Source organism: Amphibalanus amphitrite, unplaced genomic scaffold (assembly GCF_019059575.1).
Source record: "Amphibalanus amphitrite isolate SeventyFive unplaced genomic scaffold, NRLGWU_Aamphi_draft 000370F_arrow, whole genome shotgun sequence".
In the NCBI taxonomy this organism is placed as follows: Eukaryota; Metazoa; Arthropoda; class Thecostraca; order Balanomorpha; family Balanidae; genus Amphibalanus; species Amphibalanus amphitrite.
The window spans coordinates 490,797-503,446 of NW_024881864.1; the positions used below are offsets into that span (position 1 = coordinate 490,797).

The following is a 12,650-nucleotide window of genomic DNA, read 5'->3' on the forward strand; positions in this document are numbered from 1 at the left end:
ATGGAGGAATCTCCCGCCGCCGTCGAGCCCGCGGCGTCCGGCGCCAAGAAGTCGAGGAGTCCGCGGCGCTCGGACCCGGCGGCCACCGGCTCCCATAAGGCCGGGAAGCGAGGACGGGAGGAGCCGGAGCAGAGGGAGGAGCCGGCGCCCAAACGGCCGCGGCGCGCCAAGGGCCGCACCGCCGCAGACGCTGACGAGGATGAGTGAGTGGGGCGACTCCTAAAATGAATGATCGATAGTAGTTTACTTGTAGTTTTTAATTTTACTTTGTTCGTGTTGTATTATGTTGATTTTGGGCTCTCAGTTTTTGTTTCGAGTGAAGCATGATTACTTTCAGATACGTTACTTTAGTTATGGTGTCGGTAAGTTTGCCATCATTCGTTTTTGGTGTTGGATGGTTGTGAACGTCTCCAGTGACCTGATCGTCTTTCACTGCCCACAGGTTCATTCGTCAGGCGATAGCACTGATAGCGGCCCAGGAGAAGAAGGAGCAGGGTGGCACCGGTCGACGGGGGCGGCCGCGCGGGTCGCGGGGCGGCGCGGCCGACTCCCCGACTCCCGACCACTCGCCCTCGCCCGCCGCTGCCGAGCCGCCGCCCAGCTCCGCTAAAAAGGCTGCGAGGAAGGCCTCGCCGGCGACACCTGCCCCAGTCGCCACTGCTAAGGCTACAAAGGCGTCCAAAAAGACGCCCGTCCCATCCAAGGCAGCGCTCAAGAACTCAGACTCTTCATCCTCAAAGTCGTCACAAAAGTCTCCTTCATCTGCTAGATCATTAGACAAACCCTCATCTTCCACAAAATCATCTGAAAAGACGCCATCATCATCAAAATCATCACAAAAGACTCCCGCCACCAAGGCGTCCCGGAAGGCGTCCCCGGCGTCTGCCGGCGGCCGCTCGTCCCCGGTGGGCAGCGTCTCGTCTCCGCGGCGCTCGGCCTCGCCGGCTGCCGGCGGCGGCAGCGCGCCGCGGCGGCCCGGCCGGCCCAGGAAGTCGGCTCACCTCTCTGACGAGGACGAGTACACGCCGTCGGGAGGCCGGAAGAAGGCGGCGGCCGGGACCCCGCGACCGGCCGGCCGGCGCGCCAGCGCCGCTGACGACGAGCCCGATCGGAAGGCACCGCCGCTCAACGGATCGGCCAACAAGATACGCAGCTCGGCAATGTGAGTAAAGAATGGGGTAGATTTCTTCCTTCCATTTGGGTGCGGTTTGGTAAGCAAGGATCTGCGGGCATTGTTACTGCAGTGCTTTGATTGGGCTAGTTAACTAACAAGGAATGTTGGCAGGACTACCTATGATTAAATATACATATGGCATGCAGTGAAGTTCTAGTGCTGTCCTGTTAAGTTCGTCAGCACGATGTTTATGTCTGCGCTCAAACCCCACGCTCTAGTACCCTGCGCTGCCTGCTCACCCTCCGCCCTCCATTTCGTCCGCAGAGTGTTACAGACAGACGAGGAGCTGCGCGTGGGCATGTACAAGGTGCTGGAGGCGGTCAAAGCGCACGAGGAGGCCTGGCCGTTCCAGGACCCGGTCGAGGAGGAGTACGCGCCTAATTACTACGCCGTCATCCGCCGGCCGATGGACCTAAACAAGCTGGAGAGCAGGCTGGATGCCGGTGTGTACCAGACCAGGCAGCAGTTCGAGGCCGACTTCAAACTGATTGTCGACAACTGCAAACTCTACAACGGCCTGGAGAACGGTGAGACCGAGGATGTCGGCGGAGGGCGGGACGGGCTTCCGTCGGAGGTCAATGAAAAGGTTCTGACACTCTCCACCTTGGGGATATGTTCAACGTCGAAATTATGAATGTCGAAATCGAAATTAAGCTCATCTCTTTATTTCAATTCAGCAATATTCATGTCAAGATTTATTACTTTGTACCGTTTTCTGCTCGCTAATTGTCCAATTGTCTGCCTACCATTGACGCCGCTGGTTTGCATGCATCATTTCAGAGTACACGGAGATGGTGATGAACATCGAGGCGGCGTTCCACAAGGCGTGCCACAAGTTCCTTGACACGGGCGACGACGACGAGGAGGAGATTCTGATCGACGTGTCGCAGGTGACGCCCGGCTCGGCGCGCCGGTCGGCCGCCCGCCCCGCCGCCGGCTCGGCAGGGTCCACCGGGCGGCGGCGCGGCCGGGGCGCCAAGGCCGCCGCGACCGGCAGGGGTCGCAAAAAGTCCGCCGCGGCCGCCGAGATCGACTACAGTGACGACGAGCTGCTGGCCTCGCCCAGGTCGAAGCCGCCCTCCAAGGAGGACACGGAGAAGATGTTCGATAACCTGCTGAAGACGCCGCCGTCGCCGGTCAAGTCCCCTCCGCCGGCGGGGGCGCGGTCCGCCGCGCGGGCCCCCGAGACCGTGATCGGCCCCGTGAAGGCGATCCCGAGCGGTCGCGGCCGGCGGCGGCAGCTGGCCAGGAAGCCGCCCCGGCAGCTGCCGCCGCCGCCGCCGCCGCGGCCCGCCAGTCAGGCCTCCGAGGGCGACGCGTACACGTTCAGAGAGGAGTCGGAGGAGGAGCCGACGGTACGCCGGCCGCCGCGACGCCCGCTGAGGGCCTCGCCGCCGCCGCGCACACCGCCGCCCACCGCCCCCGCCCCCGCCCCCGCCCCCGCCCCGGCCGTGTCAGCGTCCTCTGACGAGAGCGACGGCGGCTCCCCGAAAAAGGCCATCGCCCAGGGCCGGATATTCGCGGCCAAGATGCGGCGCCGGCGGCTGGCGGCGGCCGAGAGGGAGGAGCGGAACTCGTCCCGCGAGGCCGCCGACAGGGAGTCGGAGAAAACCGCCGAGGAGTCCGGCTCCGGCGCCGAGCGGCCCGACCGCGAGCTCAGGAGGAAGAGCGAAAAGAGGTCGCGGACGGACAGCAGGGAGAAGAAGAGCAGCAAGAAGAAGAAACGGAAACGGCGAGAGCGGGAGAGGCGGGAGAGTGAGCGGCGCGCGGCCGACTCGGCCAAGGTGAGCCGCGGCTGCTGCGGATGGGGCTGAATCTGTCAGAATGAAGCAATTCTGACCGCTCTAGATTGAATGTTATTTGAATTACGATTTATGGTTTTGATCTATTTTGAGTTAAGTTATCATCCTAGGATTGAAAGTTACAGTAGGGACTATCTTTTTTTTTTGGCATGCCGATTAATTGTCTTCCAAGCGATGCTGCTAAACTCAGGCGTCATAATTACTTTCTAAAATAGTTTTCTGTTATTGTACTAACATGTCTAAATCTTATTTGTCGCTCTATCTACTGAGCAACAGAAAAACAACTTATCCTGTAGCAGTGTTGCACGCAAACGCCTATGCATATTGCCCTTTCCGTTTCTGTGTCTTAGCTAGTATTATGTATGTCGTTTGTTCAGCATCATCAGTGCGGAGCTTTATCTCTTCAAGCAGCACTAGCCCCGTAGCTTCGGTCTAGTTATACATTCACCGGCTCAATGTCGTCCAGCTGTTGGCCCGGACTGGTCTGACGGCTGCTCCCTGTGCCGGCAGGACTCTCCGGCGTCGGGCGCGGCCGAGGGTCCGGCGGAGGCCCGCTCTCGCTCGCCGTCCCCCCTGCCGGGCTCCGGGTCGGACAGTGACGACAGTGCCATCTGGCGGCAGCCGCCGGCCGTCGATCCGGCGCTCAGCCGACCGTCGCCGGCGCCGGCGCCCCGACCGACCGTCGACTCGCGCGGCCCGCGCGCCAAGCCGCTCTTCAGCAGCCGCTGCATCTCCAAGGAGGAGAGTGCCAAGCTGGGCCAGCTGATCTCGCGGGTGCGGGACAGTCGCGGCAGCGGCACCACGCTGCTGGCCGGCCGGCCCGGCCTCACCATGGGCAAGGTGCTCGGCAGCCGCGGCGAGTACCAGGAGCCGGAGCGAACCGGCGAGGAGCTCTGGGAGGAGATGGTCGGCAAACGGCTCAAGGCCGAACCCGTGCTGCCCGAGCGGCGCGACGACGAGCCGCCGAAGCTGATCGTCGAGCCAGAGGTGGGCAGCGAGCTGCCCGTGCTCAAAAAGTCGGCCACGCCCAACCTGAGCGCCTGGTTCCACGCGTTCCGCTCTCAGGCGGCTCCGGAACCGCCGGCGGCACCCTCGGTGGCGCGCGTGAAGCGGCCGCCGCCGCCGGAGCAGAAGAAACGCGCCGAGTCGGAGCCACGGAAGGTGGCGCCCACACCGCCGGCCACTCCCGCCTCCGCTGCGGCTCCGGTCCCCACCTCCTCCCCCGCCCCCGCTCCTCCTGCGGCGTCTGCCCCTGCCCCCGCTCCGGCCGTGACGCGGGCCCCGGCGGACGCCCCGCAGCCCCCTCCGGCGCCGGCGGTCCCTCAGCCGAGCTCCCAGGCGTCCCAGCCGCCGCCAGCAGCAGCGCCGAACGCCGCTCAATCCCCCGCCAAACCTCCGGCCGCGCCGGCAGCCAAGCCTGCCTCCCCGGCGCGGCCGCGCTGGCGACGCGCCGCCTCGCCGCCGCCGGCGCCGCCACAGCCGGACGCTGATCCGTACGAGTACGACGACGACGAACTGGAGAAGGTGCGGCTGCAGGTGAAGGCGCGCGAGAGCCAGCGGCTGGAGCCGGCCGCCGGCGGCCGCTCGCCCTTCTACGTCACCAGCTCGGAGAGCGAGAAGTCGCCGCTGACGCCGGCCGGCGGCATCGTGTCGCCGGCGGAGGCGGCGCAGCGCTCGCCGGCCTTCTCGCCGCAGCACGCGCCTGCCGTGGACACAGCTCGGCTGGTGGGCGCCGCCAAGCCCGGCTTCTATCAGGACGTGGCCGCCAAGACGGCCAGTCCGGACAAGTCTCCGCGCGCGCGGCCCGGCTCGGTGGCCAGCGTGTCCTCGCCGGCGGAGGCGCGCGGCAGCCCGCCGCGCGGTCCGGCCAGCCCCCAGGTGGCGGGCCCGGCGGCCCGGCAGACGGAGCCGCTGTCCTCCCCGGCGGCCCGGCCCGGCGCCAGCCCCGGCGGCGGCTCTCTGCGGTCACCGCCTGGCACCTCAGTGAGTCAGACTCCGCCGTCCGGACCGCGGGCCGGACAGGCGGCCCCGCAGGCCTCCGTGTCCAGTCCGGCGCCGGCGGTGTCCCGGCCGGGAGCGACCACGGCCAGCCCGGCCTCCGCCACCGACCTGTCCAGTCCCAGCGGGTCTGTGGAGCGGCCGGCACCCGCCGTGGGCAGTCCGAGCGGGCCGCCGCCGCCGGCCGGCCGGCCCGCTGCTGAGGTACCCGCCGCTCCCCCGGCCCCGGCTGCCACCCCGGCCGGCCAGACTCCGGCGCAGGACGAGCGGCCCGGCTATCCGCTGAAGAAGCGCGTGCCGCAGGAGCCGCCGCCTGCTCCGCCGCCGCCGCCGCAGCAGCAGGCGCAGCGTCAGTCGCCGCCGCCGGGCCCTCCGCCGCCGCAGTACCCCGCGCCGGCGGCCGGCCAGCTGCCCGGCAACCTGGCGCACCTGTCCCAGCTGGTCACCCGCCTGCCGCAGCAGCAGCAGCAGCAGCAGGCGGCTGAACAGCAGCAGCAGCAGGCCGCCGAGCAGCAGCAGCAAGCGGCGCTGCAGCAGCAGAAGGTAATGCAACAGAAGCTGCAGCTGGAGCAGCAGGTGAAACTGCTCGAACAGAAACAAAAAATGAAAATGGCTGAGCAGCAGAGCGAAAAAGAAAGAATGCAACAGGAGCAACAGCAACAACAACAGCAGCAACAGCAACAACTACAGCAGCAACAGCAGCAACAACGACAACAGCAACAGCAGCAAATGCAACAGCAAATGCAACAAATGCAACAGCAGCAAATGCAACAACAAATGCAACAACGTCAACAGCAGCAGAGGCAACAGCAGATCCAGCAAATGCAACAGATGCAGCAACAACAACAACAGCAACAGCAGCAACAACAGCAGCAGCAGCAGCAACAACAACAACAACAACAGCAGCAGCAGCAGCAGCAGCAGCGGCTGTCTGGTGAGCAGTCTGACGTGCAGGACTCTGTTCCTTCGTCCATGCCGTCCGCCCAGATCCCCTGGGGAGACAGCTCCGTGTCCTACTACAAACAGATGGCCAGTCCGCACATGCAGCTGTACCACCAGCAACAGCAGTCGATGAAAGCATTCCAGCAGCAGCAAGCTCAGCAGGCTCAGCAGCAGCAGCAGCAGCAGTCGGCGCCGCCGCAGCAGCAGGCGGCGGCCGGTCGGCAGGACGGCGCGGCGCGGCCCTCGCTGGCGCCCGTCTCCTCTGCGGCCGTCTCGTCGGCCAGCGGCGGTCTGAACCTGAGCGGCCTCATGTCGGGCGGCGGCTACGGCGCGCTGGGGCTCGGCGCCGCCGGCTTCCAGTCGCACGCGCTGGGCGGCGGCGCCGGCTACCCGTACCTGCTGGGCCAGGCGCGCTCGCCGCAGCCGGCGCACCAGAACCCGGCGGGCGGCGGGCCGGCGCGCGGCGGCGGCTCGCCGGCCGGCCAGCCGGCGCCGCTGCTGACGCCGCCGTTCGGCGGGCGCGGCCACCCGCTGAGCTCGGACAGCCCGCTGGCCTCGTACCAGCAGTACTACCGGCAGCAGGAGCTGCTGCGCCAGCACCAGGCCGGCGCCGCTATGATGGGCCTGATGGGCGCGGCGGCCGGCGGCTATCCGCCCGGCTACCCGCTCTCGTCGCTGCGCCAGCCGTTCCAGCCGCCGGGCGTGACCCGCAGCCCGTTCTTCTGAGCGCCGGCCGGCAGCTGTGATAGCCCGCCACGGACGGGATGCAATCGGGGTGCCTCTCGGCGCCCGCGGGAGGGGAGGGAGGGGATCAGAGCTGTTTGGTATTGTCCTGTGCACCCTTTTAGATCTGCCTGTACCGCCGAGAGACCCGGGACGACGGGCCGATGACGTCACTCTGCCACTAACCGAGCTGACGTCAGGAGCCCGCTTTGGAACTCGCCTCGCTGAGTTGCGTAGGCGCGCGCTACCACTCGCCGGGCCGCCCCAGCGCGGCCCCTGTACAAAGGCTGCATTTTACTCCGCTTGTATATTTTAGGTGCTTGCGCCATGTCTGAAACGTACGCTTCATTTTTGGTGTCAGTCACGGTGGCGCGCTACTGGCGTCCGACCCACTCATCGGCGGTCGGCCGCCGCGCCCGTCGTGATTCATTGTTATTGTCGTGCGCCGGCGCGACAGAGCTGTTTATTGGTTGACCCATGTCATCGTGCTTCAGATCGGTTGGTGTAGGTACTCGGCGTGGTGTGGGAGGTCGGGTGGTGCGTGTTTTGTACGCAGTGTCGTGTGGCGAGCGCCCGTGGTAATAACATTGTGGAAGTGGTGCAGCCGACCTGTTTCAATGTCTGAGGTGTTTGGAACCGTGACCGAGAGGCCGTGACAGATTGTTCGTGATCTCAGCGGAGTCAGTGAAAATCCTTGGGCAAATGTGAATCACAGGGTTATATAATCGTTCGGGAAGTCGACCGACAGTGTACGATGTGTGGCAGCTAACAACACAGCACGATCAACGAGTATAACATATATTGTCTATGACAGCTAGTAGCACATACATAATCACAGATGGTTGGCGGTCGCTCGCAGCTCCGCCGCCCGACCCGCCGCGGCCGGCTGGAGTCCTTCCCCCGCGTCCGCGGCCCACGGCTCAGCACAACAAACAACGCGCGGACCCGAGAGAAGCGCCGCGTATCACGGCTGGCGCTGTCCGACGACATATTGCCTCCACAGTCCTAGAGTAATACCTTCTGATGATTAAATTAAAAAACAACCTCCCTACCGCCGCGCACCACAGCATGAGTTGACCACTCGGGGAAAGTACGTCAGAGGAGCGGCCGCGCCGCCCCCTGCCGGCCGGTCAGGGCGGAGCCCCGGGGCTGGCCGGCGGCGGCGCGGCGCGGCGCTCGTCTTTCTTTGGTGTGGGTGAGGCCGGGCGGCGGCGGCCCGCGCCCCGGTCGGTATCACAGACGAAGGACGCGTTGGCCGCCCTCATCGCCGGCGGCTGCCGCCCTTCCGGCTCTTTGAGAACAGGTGGCGCAGCTTCTGCAGGTTCGTCTTGGTGATCTGCCGCGGACAGAACGGGGGGTCAGCTGGGCGCAGTATCGGGACGGGTGACAGGACAGTCGCTACGTGTGCAGCGGACGGTACTGGGCGCGGTCAGCCGGGCCCAGTGCCGCGGACGGAACGGGGGGTCGGCTGGGTTCGGTGCCAGGGACGGAAGGCAGGACTGAGGACAGTCACTGAGTCGGCGGACCTGAGGGGCGATGTTAGCAAGGAAGACGTTTCACCTGACGCAGCCTGCCTTCGAGCAGCAGCCAAACATCAATACTGCACGACGCTCATCAATTACTAGATCTAATTCAGGCCCTGAGTCATCCTAAGCCAGATACTCGGTGCAGTCACCCTCTGGAGACTGAGCCATTTCTTCTTCCCGGTTACGGTCGGGGGATGGGGTGAGTCGCAATGCCCCGAGAGGGGGCGAGGACTACCGAGTTGAGGGGAGGGGGCATTGAGCTCGTATTGTGCCCACTGCAGGAAGAATGGCTGAGCAATGAACATGTATCCACCGTTTCCCGCCCTGGGGAGGGGTGGGCGGCCGTTGAACCATAGTTACCTGTTCGTCGGGTCGGATGCGCAGCGCGGCCAGGTACGACTGTTCGGCCTCCTCCAGCTTCCCGTTCACGTGCAGCATCGCGCCCAGGTTCATATGACTGGTGGCCTCCTGTGGAGAGACACGGCGACACCCTCGGTCATTATATGAACCATCGAGGCCTCACCACTGACTTATGGGGGACGGCGACCTTCCGTTACCGACCAGAACGAGCTGACTGAACAAATCGGCAGCCAAATTTAGACGGTCAGGGTAATGTTAAACACATTGAGCTGGTCACGAACGGGACATCGGACGTACGAAGCCCGTAAACATGAGGGGCATTTAGACACTCTGACAGGACTCGCGTGACAAAACACGAGCTCGGCACACGCGGACTATAATCCGGGCTGATAGTTCTAGATGGGGCTGGGTACGCGGCAGCCCGGCCGGACGTCGGCCCGCGCCAGGACAGTTTGTTGGAAGTCTGGGAGCAGGCGGCGGACCGCGGGACGAGCCTAACATTGATCTGGAGCCGGACGGATCTCAGCACTCGTCAGGTTACCGGAGATCAAGGATTTACAGGGTGCGTCATAAGTTCTGGTACACTTTTTCTTTTATTAATAAAAAGAGTTACAACAGGTTTACAGAGTTGAGTATTTCAGTAGAGGATCTCTATGAAGTTAAGTCAAAACACGTGTAATATCATGAAAAAAAAAATATTTACTAGCTGAGCCTTAATGAAACAAATGGTAACTGAACGTCCGACAGCTAAGTGCACACCATGGCGCCTTTCTCCCCAACAAAGGAAGTTCGCGGGGCCATCGTCTGCATGAAGATGGCGGATATCTCGGTAGCAAAGATATGTCGCGCGCTTCGCTGCACGCGGAATCTTGTATATCGGACGTGGACCCGGTACCAGGAGACCCAGAGTACCGGAGACCGATTCCGTTCCGGCCGCCCCCGGTCCGGAGGAGCTTGAGAGCGCTTTCCTTCCGTATGTGGCGCTGTGCAGCGTTGAGGGAGTGAACGTGCTTCTTGCGGAGGCTTTTCACGCGGATATCCTTAGAAATGAGTCTGCGCATGGAACGCTCGGACACATTAAGGTCCCGGGCCATTTGGCGCATGGGACACTCGGGGTTGCGGACAATCCGGCTGCGAACCGCGGCTTTCAGCTGAGGCGTGTGGGCGGACCGGGGGCAGCCGGAACAGAATCGGTCTCCGGTACTCTGGGTCTCCACTACCAGGAGACTCTCCTGGTACCGGGTCCACATCCGATACACACGATTCCGCGTGCAGCGAAGCGTGCGACATATCTTTGCTACCGAGATATCCGCCATCTTCATGCAGACGATGGCCCCGCGAACTTTCTTTGTTAGGGAGAAAGGCGGCATGGTGTGCACTTAGCTGTCGGGCGGTCAGTTACCATTTGTTTAATTAAGGCTCATCAAGTTAATATTTTTTCATGATATCACACATGCTTTGACTTAACTTCATAAAGATCCTCTACTGAAATACTCAACTCTGTAAACCTGTTGTAACTCTTTTTATTACTAAAAGAAAAAGTGTACCAGAACTTATGACGCACCCTGTAGTTATTGACCACGATGCGATCCTCGTATTGGGGCGGAGCCGGGCGGACATCACTATTGGACAGTTGGTACGGAGGTCGGGGAGAGGACCGCGGGCGGCGGACCGCGGGGCGACTCTCACATTGGGCCGGAGCCGGACGGCGATCCGGTAGTAGTGTTCGGCCTCCTCGTTGCGCGCCGCCTGGCGGAGAATGTTGGCAGCGTTGAACACCATCTCGTACTCGTGCGGCGCTAGTTCGGCCGCCCGCCGGTAGATGTCAGCAGCCTCCTGCGGCCGGTCGGCATCGGCCAGGAACTGACCTGTCGGCGAACGGAGGAGAAACAGTCAGCCCGGATAGGCGAGAGCCTCAAACTTATGATTGTTGTTCAATGATCCGGATAACATATGTCACACCGTTCCGTGCTCCTATCCTCAGGATACTGAAATCCTGCTCCCCAACACCCCAGCCCCCTCCGGGCTGGACAGGCAACTTTATCTCATGCGGGCTGCTCCCTTGGAGCGGCACCGCTGCTCCCGAGGGAGCTGCACCCCGTAGCCGGGTGCAGAGAGTGCTCAGGGGGCTGGTCGGCCTGTCCATTTGGACGGGCTCAGCCCCGGCGACTCTCTAGGGTGCCTGCCCAGACCAATGTCTCCCCCTAATTCCTATCATCCTTCCGGCTCTGCAATGGTCTTGTCGACCGAAAGGGCCTAACCCCCCCCCCCAAAAAAAAAAAAACATATGTCACTTGGAAGTCAGCTGCAACGGTCACTTAATGCCTTGTCCCTTATGGGGCTCCGTCCGTGCGGGTGTACCTATACAGTAGGTACCTACCTAAGCACGGGACAGCAACAGACGACAGAAGCCCTTTTCGCCGAACCCTTAACACCTGGAATCTGAAACGGATATCTTACTAGGCAAACGGGCAATTTCTGGAGACGCTGAGCGGCTAGTGACGTCACGCCACTCCCGGTGGAAGCTGACCCGGAGATACCCCCCCCCCCGCCCCCTGCACGGCTCACCGTACTAATTATAGAGGAGGGCCACAGCCGGCCCGCCCGCCCGCCATTGTATTCAGATGATACGGCTGTTTTGCATCACATCTACAATCAACATGACACGTTTATGATGTGGTTAAATGCAGTAGGTATACGGCGGCAGCAGCAGGGTCTGGCAGGGTCGGCTACCGGGCATGACCCCTGGATAGGATGTCATTAATCGCTGAGGACTGACGAGAGAACGATTGTAAGAACTGAGGATGTCGCTGCTGACGGAGGATCGATTAAAATCGTCAAAACTTCACGGCCACATACCTACACGCGTTTTACCCACTGCTACCTAGAAAGGCTCAGCTATTTCGTATCTCGATATCTTTCAATCTCGTTTTTACTGGAAATGTCAACCACCTCAAGCTCCAATTCAATGTCGCCTTCCTATGCCCTAGAATAGTTACCATCTTGCTACCCTCAAGTCTGGCAGCGTCCCCCACTGTGACCCTCATCTTCACCAGAGACGTCCCCTCGCCGCACTCCTCCGCTCTGGAACGGTTTCTCGCTGTCGATCGGCGTCCAGAGAGAAGCATGGTGTGATGGTCAGCAGTCAGTGTCAGACCGCTCTGACCCTAATCAACTGACCCTGCCGGTCCGCCGATCTCTCAGTTCCACTGTCCACTCGTCATACAACGTCCACTCGTCGTCCACCGTCCACTCGTCGTCCACCGTCCCCTTGTCGTCCACCGTTTCTTGGCTCCAAGGGTTACAGATGCCTACCACTTGTATGGCCGACATTGCTCACTTTTTGACACTTGCCGCTGTGTTAAGAATACATAATGTCAATGGACCGGCTGATTGTCAGAAACCTCGGCGCCTCATCAGCCGTTGGCTGCTTGCGCTCACCACAGCCGGGACGCTGCGTCACGGCAGACAGCGGCGTCACGTCACATTGACGGTATCTGGTGCGTCACACGTCACCCGTCGGTGATGTCACGTCACTGTCGATGACGTCAGTCTCGGCGTCACCGCTTAAATACATCAGCACTCTGCACGGTGGCGGCGGGCCATTCCTCTCCCTCCGGTGGGGACAGTTTCGGAGCGGCCGGCGCGACGGGGCCCACCCAGGAGCGCCGTGTCGCCCTCACAGCCCGCGAGCAGCGTTCAGCGCCGAGCGCGCCGAGCAGTCACGTGGCACCATTGTTGTCGCTCGTCCCAAGACAGCAGCACAGACGGGAGACGGGCAGGACACGACGGAGGGCTCAACCTACTATATAAATAGACGGCCCTGTGACCTTATGAAGCGCAGCGTTGTGTTATACATTTATCCCGGTACTGCAGTTATCTACCAGATACCCATGGTTTAAATTGCTGCCACGACCGTTTACTGGTGTGCATCTGTGTTTTAAACGGATGTTAGAATGCCACAGCTCTCCCTATTAATTGGTACGTTTATATTTTATTTGGCTGTTTTCCTGATGTTCAAACATTGCTGCATGCTCGTATACGACATGTGCAATTGAGCGAAAACGTCCACACATTACTTTAGCTTTCACCAGTTTGCCGAATTGGTGCGAATCGCCAAACAGT

General features: G+C 62.0%; 2 protein-coding genes across 2 annotated transcripts in view; one reads left to right on the plus strand and one right to left on the minus strand.

Annotated features, from left to right (window-relative positions):
- LOC122389751 (bromodomain-containing protein 4-like) lies at positions 1-6,642 on the plus strand. The gene is made up of 7 exons (XM_043382075.1): positions 1-203; positions 443-1,162; positions 1,439-1,701; positions 1,955-2,958; positions 3,487-5,705; positions 6,201-6,324; positions 6,484-6,642. Exons 1-7 carry the CDS (start codon positions 1-3, stop codon positions 6,640-6,642), a joined length of 4,692 nt encoding a protein of 1,563 aa, XP_043238010.1.
- Positions 6,643-7,421: 779 nt separating this feature from the next.
- Positions 7,422-12,650, minus strand: part of LOC122389760 (protein O-mannosyl-transferase TMTC2-like) — a 65,994-nt gene continuing 60,765 nt past the window's right edge. Inside the window, exons 8-10 of the mRNA XM_043382102.1 lie at positions 10,215-10,393; positions 8,526-8,633; positions 7,422-7,975 (exon numbers count right to left, since the gene is read on the minus strand). Coding sequence (XP_043238037.1) covers positions 7,901-7,975; positions 8,526-8,633; positions 10,215-10,393 — 362 coding nt within the window. The 3' untranslated portion in view covers positions 7,422-7,900. The remainder of the gene's footprint in view (positions 7,976-8,525; positions 8,634-10,214; positions 10,394-12,650) is intronic.